Source organism: Odontomachus brunneus, unplaced genomic scaffold (genome assembly GCF_010583005.1).
Source record: "Odontomachus brunneus isolate Ranch 3 - 2012 unplaced genomic scaffold, Obru_v1 Obru_scaffold_075, whole genome shotgun sequence".
Taxonomy (NCBI): domain Eukaryota; kingdom Metazoa; phylum Arthropoda; class Insecta; order Hymenoptera; family Formicidae; genus Odontomachus; species Odontomachus brunneus.
In genome coordinates, this window is record NW_022639525.1 from 1,515,595 (window position 1) to 1,523,535 (window position 7,941).

General features: G+C 40.4%; 1 protein-coding gene across 1 annotated transcript in view; it reads right to left on the bottom strand.

Moving 5' to 3' along the window:
• The window catches only part of LOC116847203, a 10,897-nt gene extending 10,222 nt beyond the window's left edge, over window positions 1–675 (bottom strand). The window contains exon 1 of the mRNA XM_032821948.1: window positions 329–675. Coding sequence (XP_032677839.1) covers window positions 329–675 — 347 coding nt within the window. The remainder of the gene's footprint in view (window positions 1–328) is intronic.
• Window positions 676–7,941: the final 7,266 nt, after the last annotated feature.

Sequence of the window (7,941 nt, forward strand, 5' to 3'; positions counted from 1 at the left end):
GTTTGTTTTACAATAGTTCTAGAGTTCTATATCATATATAACAATAGTTCTAAAGAAATAGTTGATTTTACTGATTAAGTGCGCTTCGAGAACTTAGCGCACCTTTTTTTGAAAGTTTATTTTCTTGTATTTAATGACCGGAACTATTTAAAATTGTTGCATAGAGCTCTAGAACTTTTCAAGAGAGTGTCAGAACTCTAAAAAAAATGTCACATTTTTAAATATGGTGTGCCAAGTTCACACAAGTCTCCCTCTCCACGAAGAGATTGGAATCCCATTTTGCCAACATACCGTTGCTAATTATCGCACTCTGTTTCTCTCTGCTTACCGCACACTCGCGATAATATCGTGCAGAATTCGAAATATACAGGACGCGTTGTGCACCAGTGACCAGATTATCCGCGCCGTCGCGACGATAATTCGTAACTGGTTTGCGCACCGCGCACGATTGCGGGATATAATGCGAGAGCTCTGCAGCGATATATCGACGATATCGCCCCTAGATCCACTGGAACGATCGATATAAGTGGCACTGACGGCGCACCGGCATCCGTAGCACGCACACCCGCGTCGTAGTGCGCGCGCGCTCACGTTTCCTTGAAAAGATACATGAGTCTGTGCGAGCGTGAGCGTATGAAGCGAACTGGATGTTAATCCCGCGGGATTTGATCTCATTCCGCCTTCGGCGCAAGAAGCAGCCTCATCGCGTCGATCCCGGAGTGGATCTTTTGTTGCGTTCAACGACCATAGCGTTGTGCAACCGTTGAATAAAAATTATCCATGATTAATATATATTTTTAGATCTATCAATCACGTTCATCTTCCAAAAGTCGGTCTTTCAGATATTGTGTTTACCGAACGTAGCTATTAGGATTGTTCGCATTGCTTACACATTTGATACTTTTATATCTAATGCCCGTTGCACACTGAATATCTCTTTAGAGAGAAGAGCTGTCATTGGATTTCACTGGTCTGGTATGCAACGGGCATTAGGTGCAAGCAACACGAATAAACCTACTGGTTACGTTCAACGAATACAATGTGTAACCGTTGAGTAAAAATTATCTATAATTAGTGTATACTTTTAGATCTATCAATCATATTTATCTTCCAAAAGTTAGTCATTCAAACGTTGCGTAGCCTTTGTAGGCGCGTTGCATTTTGGGTGCCGTTCTCGAAATTTCTTAGCACGATGTTCCACTTAAAAAATGGAGTGACAAGTCATCTGTAATCGAGTAGCTTTTCACTCATGGGGTAAACTTTTTTAATATACATTCTGATTACACTGGTTAACATAAAAATTGTATCCTTAATTTAAACCATCAATTCTAATTAATTTTATAACGCTGGCCACAAATACAACAATTAAAATCAAAGCATAGTTCTCATTTCCATGATATAGTAAGCATCAATTAGAAAGGATTTCTTCAGAATCAATTCGTCGAATGACGATAACGACGCTTGCCGGCGCCTTCAGCGTAAAAGTGAGTCGGATGAACCTACAAATGACTACACTAACATAACGTTCGTAACACTTAAGTAATTAACTCATTAGCAGCCAGTGTCTCATTTATGGGACACTTCCTTTTGTTGAGAGAATACCATCACTTGATCAATATATAATTATATATATTTTTTCTGTACCTAATTCTTGGTTGTATCTGTGCTTTCAATAAAAATAAGTCCCACGCTAATCTCGAACCTTTAAGAGACATACATGATCCCTTGATTAAAATAATAAAATAGCCATGAAATAATTATGGCCTTTAATGGATTAAACACTCCGATAGGTCTTTGCGTCTCGCACATGCGAAGGAGGAACGTTTTATTATATTTTGTAATGTACTCATCGCGTAACTAGATCTATTGGAAGATTCTTGTTATCTCACCGTCTCGTTATCCGACACTCAGAGTGTATGGTGGACTGACTTCTAGGCTTACTTTCGACGACACTGTTGTTGCTAAGGGATCACGTTACATTCTCCTTGCAATCGTTGCTGCAACAACGTGACTAAATCTTCATTCGTACTCCGTGAATCAGCCCAGTCGACACCTAATTCGATTCAGTTCGATCGCGCATAAACTGGCCAACGAGAAAGCTTGCGAAAACTCACCTTGAGATAGATGGAACGTCTCCACGCGAACTCGTGACCTTTGTGCAAGGGCATGCATCTGTGACGTCATTGGTCCAGCATACTGCTTTTCTACGATTGGCCGCGGAGACGCGCAGCGCATACACGCATACACGTGCGCACGTATATTCAAATGTTCATTCGGTCTTGCTCGTGGCCTTTACGACGTGTAAATCACGAATCCGAGACGCCGAAGGTCCCAACAACTCCAGCACCGCCGCGCTGTTAAAATGTCCCCGAATGTTTTTACGACAGACGCGGGGTCCTCCCCAAGAGGATACGGTGAATTCAATCGAACGAGCGTGGCTCTTGAATTTTAGAAGCCTCTTCCGTGCGTGTACGCGCGCACGCACCGCCATCCCGCGCCGACAGCACGTTGTGCGGACGCGCGTGTACGCTCGATGTTACGACGACGATCGTTCCTCGACAGCGAGCTGTAAAATTATGCAGAGAGAGGAAGAAGCGCTGAGAGTGACGCGTTACGAAATCTTGTGTATGTGTGTGTGAATGAGATCTTGTAAATTATTTATATTATTTACATACACTACTCAAAAGAAATGTGCCATCAAAAATTATAGGTGAAATTTGAATGAATATTATTCCGTAAAATATTATCGTACGAATATATTTTTTATAATTTCAAAGATGAAGTACTCTACTCAGTAAAGAGCTATTGTTAGGTTTTTGTTTTATATATTCACATATACATAAACGAGTAAGTGTTCGCGTAAATGTTGAATGTGTGAAAATTGAATTTTGGAGTTTAATATTAGATATTTATGAAAGTTTTGGAAGACTATTAGTCAATCTACAAGAATTCGAAGAAATATTAATCCAAATCTGGAATGAAATAACGGCCTACATTGATATACACGAATGACTAAAAGAAATAAGAAAAAATGAATACTGATTTTATAAGAGAGAGAGAGAGAGAGAATATCCGATATTAAAACTCCTAAAACTCAATTTTACACATTTAGCACTTACGCAAATTTACATATTTACACATAATTTAATGCATTACATATAAACATATATTACATTAAATATAATGTGCAAAATCTGACTGGCAACCTACTCGCAGTGCGCATTGGGTAATATCAATGACGGCAACAGGTTATGATTTCATTTAAAATAACGGATAACTTTAGAGTATGGTATATGTCTTTATACGAAATAAAAATCGTACACATAATTTCTTTTTTTTTTGTTGAAAGGAAAATCCAATCTTTCTGGTCCCGTAAATGAAAGTCACAAAAAAAATTTTTGCCATTTCTATAGATCTCACTGAGTATACAAATTTTTACCATAAAAATGATTTTATAGCTAAAAATACAGTATCGTTCAAAAGTTTGAGACCACTAATAAAAATGTTTATCAAGAATAATTATTTCGGTGATAATCCAAATAGTTACTCTTGATAAATATTTTTATCAGTGATCTGAAGTTTGTGACCAGTATTTAGTTGAAACCGATGCAGCAGCAACAGTAGTAAAAGCTTTAGTTACAGTAACAAATACATTTTCAGCAAACCGTGATTAGCTGCGTTTCACTAAAATCTTTTTTTCCGTGCGGGTATTCGGGTACTTGAGCATCCGAATATCCAGCTATTTATTCTTATTATTATTCTTTCTTACTTATTCTTCAAGTCATCGTGAAACCTCGAGTAATCGAGCGCTAAAAATAAAAGAAGGCACGTCAGAGGCAAGGGCTGTCGATCGGAGGACGAGTGATCATCCGGTGAAAAGAGAGAACACGCCCGGTAGTCGTGCGCGATCGGGATCATTTCGCGGCGCAACGCGGAACACGCACGAAATACTTTCGCACGGCGAAACATATTTTTATAGACGACGGCGCGAACGGCGCGAGAAAAAGCGAACAACGCGAGAGCGATCCCGAGAGGGCGCGCGGCGGGACGGATGCGAGAGGACGTGCTCGAAAGAAAGCACGGAGGAATAAAGTAAAAGAAGGACGGAATGGGGGGAGAGACGGTGGCAGAATATAAGCGTGCTGCGGTAGCCTCGAATCCTTTCGCGGCGAAAGGCGATTACGTCAAATCATCCCGTGCAACGATTCGCGCGCGGCGATCGCCGCGGTTCTCGTGCACGGCCGAAGTAGGTGTGCGACTCGTACATGAAAGAAATCGGTCTCTTATAAGTCCCTGCCAGAACCTAATCCCGCCCCGGGCTCCATAAAGCTCCTTTATGACGGTACATTATTTTAAAATTCGTAATATCCCCGTCTTTGTCTCTTTATCGTCAAAACTTAGAATGCGAGGCGAATTAAGTAACATATTCGAAGCGCTTCAAGATATTTCTCGTAGTTACGTAGAGATTTTGTTTCACGGAAGTATCGAGTTATATTTCTTTTCATGTACGCGGATTATGATTTATGTAAACGTCGCGAACGTTTTAAGAGAAGTCTAAATTTAATCACACAAGTATAAATAAGTTTCCAAATGCAATCATACGAGTACAAATAAACTTTGCGCGGAAATATGTCATTTCACGCAACGTGAAAGCAGTAAAAAAAGTCAACTTGCCTTTAATAGAAAAAAATCGGGAAAAACTTTGCAAATTTGTCGAAACACAATATTTTGATATTACTTCGTAATATAAATTCGCGATGTAAATTCGATGCAATAAATAATCTGCGGATCAATCAGGGGGGATAAGAGTGGAGCCTCGTTGGGCGAGACTATAGCTGAAGGAAGATTCAACGATTTTAATCCCTGCTGATGTCCCCCTGTGCTCTCTCTCTCGTTCTCTCTCTTTCTTTCTCCTACTCTGTCTTTCTTTCTCTCTGTCGAGTCGTAAGCCTCTCGTGCTCCCTCTTTGTGCCACTTTTTTTTTATTTCGATCTTTTCCTTTTGCTCGGCTCTCCCTCTCGTCTCTTCATCTTCTCCTTCTTTTTCTATCCTTCTTTGTCCCTCTTTCTCCACCCTTCCTCTCTTTCTTTTTATCCGTATTTTCTTCCGAATGCTATTACGCGCTGCTGCTACCGCACTGAACACAACTACCGATCGGCTCTCTACCCACGAGATGTGGAACGGGGAGAACTTACAATTAGGCAATTTAAATCAACCATTCTGATCCTTACGGTGACGCCAATTATCATATTTCATATTACCCTTGGACGTAGGGATAAAAAAAGGACTACAGTACTTCTCTTTTCTCCCCCCCCCCCCTCTTTCTCTCTCTCTCTCTCTCTTCTTTTTTCGCATTACACGTAGAAAGTGGTTGTTCACACCATCATGCTATATCTTGCCGTACTATATATTACTATACCGTACGGTATAAGCGACGTCGAGCACAGCACACGATGAGGACGCGGGAGAAGAGGGACAGAGAGGAAAGAGAGAAAGAGTAACGCGGTTTCGCCTCTTCTGCCAGTTCTGCTTTTTTCTTCCTCTCTTCTTCCCTCTTCTTTACCTCTCTCGTACTCTTCAGGGACGTATCGAGCGAAGCGATGAGCAAATATCATTGCACATACATACATTTACAATATATTTACAAACGTACACTTACAATCTTCGTTGTACATATATATTACACCTTGCGTGTTATCGTATCCTAATGATTTCACGGCACCTCTATTTGTAATATCCGTAATGATTGAGACATGTCGTTAAGTACAGGCAACGTGCTTACATATACGTGATAGAGGCAAGATGTGTATCGAGAGACAAGGTTGCGCTCTCTTCAGGCTCTCGTATAAAACAAGTACGATATAGCGTCGCAGATGTCCATCAATTTAATAGCACCTAACGATTTCCTCATGTTGAGCAGGAATCTGCAGAAATCTATACAAATAAAGCGACAAAAAGGTTCGTTTGTCGGGTAACCTAAGTATAGCATGTTATCACACTCTCACGCGAGAATTATTAAAGAGAAAATTCCCACGATGAAACTACCCGTGTTCTCACACAATATAATTTCCATCGCGAAAGAAAAAAGACGCCGAAACGGGATGTTTCATCGTGTTACTCGGAAGTCGTTGGAACTACCGCAGCGGCAGTATTAATTGCACAAATAAAGGACACCGGCGGCGATTAATACGTGCTCGCTTTCTTAGACGAGGCCGATTACATATCGTATACCACTCCTGATTAGGAGAGAATCACTTTCAGGCATGTCGCAGTTTCCATTCCTTTATAACCTCCGATTCGACGTGTGTTTAATATTTATATAGTTTTTATTCTATGTCGCAATTAAAGAGTATGCTTTCATGTAGGTCGAAGTAGGTCGATGGTCGACTGATTGTCGAGACAAATACGCCGATTCATCCGTGCTTAGCCTCGCGGACTTAACCCAGATTCGAGTTCCGTGAAATTAATTACGCGGTTGTCTTCTACTACCGATTTGAACGTTCTTCTTGCGAAACACATCTTGCCCCTTTCAAAAAGTTGCGATTGAAACCGTTAGTAGTGGCAGCAACAACAACAGCGACGGCTGCGGCGGCACGAAGATGCACTCGGGTTCCCTCGAAGCTGCTCAATGACGAGCGTGACGTTGTTCGCGCAGGAAGTTTCGATGCCACGCGAGAGCATGAAGGAATGATCGCAAAGGTGGCATCGAACGATCATACGCATCATCGTACTGTCAACGATACCAAACTCGCGCTCGCGAAACATGTCCGGATAGACTGAGAGAAATTATTCTGTAAGAAATTGACAAACCGATATTTCCGATTAAAATACTGATGAATTTTTGTATCCGACCAGGAAACATCCAATGAGAAATATTGGTTCATAATTTTTTGATCAGTTTATTTGATGAAATGCTATTATGATCGGAAATATTCGATTAAGTTTAATTGGATATCCTGATCGGATATAAAAACGCATCAGTATTTTGATCGGAAATATCCATTTGTCAATTTTTATCGGATAATTTCTTTCAGTGTAAATTTGCCAGCAACTTTACTTGAAGTCTTTTATGTTGTATCCCTTATGAGTATCTCATATTTATCGCGTAAAACAATGCCATAGAAGTACAAAAGAAATTATCGGAATTTATTAAAAATAATATGTTCTGTAAGATGTATATGTAAACATTTGTGAGAAACGTTTCTAGTAATTTTGTTGCTTTATCAATATAACAAAATATTTACATTATACAATTATGTAAACTAGTGATTCAATGCAATATATTTGCTTCATAAGTGTAATTAAAACGTTATGAAATTTTCATCATTGATTGTTTCACGTCGTGACAATGATAGAAATTTATCTAGACATTGTCAATTCGATCAACATGTATCAACATACAATGACGTAAATTTAATGATCAATTCAGTATGTTGTATATTTACTCCATAAATGTCTGACGTCGTAACAATCATGAAAGTCATCTCTAGGCATTATCAATGCTGTCAATGTGCATCTTTCTCACTTTCCTTCTCACGGCGATCTCTTTTCTTATCGCGCAAGTGTCGAACACTCGACTCACGCGGAAAAAACATTATCGACACTTCCAAGAACGACGTGACTAACGATTTCAGTTCTCTTGATGTTATTATTGACATCCCACTTCACGACTGTACGATACCTCGTTCATTCACGAGCGGCTTCGTCATTAGTACGAAAACAAGGATGATGCACGAGGCGCAACAGCTTCCACCTTACATCCCTGGTATCTTCTCCTGCTCCCCCTTGCCCAGCCATCTTCGCTTCTTCTTCTTCTTCTTCGTGCACTCTGCCATTCCCTTCTGCATCGTCCCGAAGGGCCGCTCTCCTCTCGTCCTTTTCCCCTTCTGGTCCCTCTCGTTCGGTTTTGCTCGCTTTGTGCAGCGTCACGGCTACTTTTGT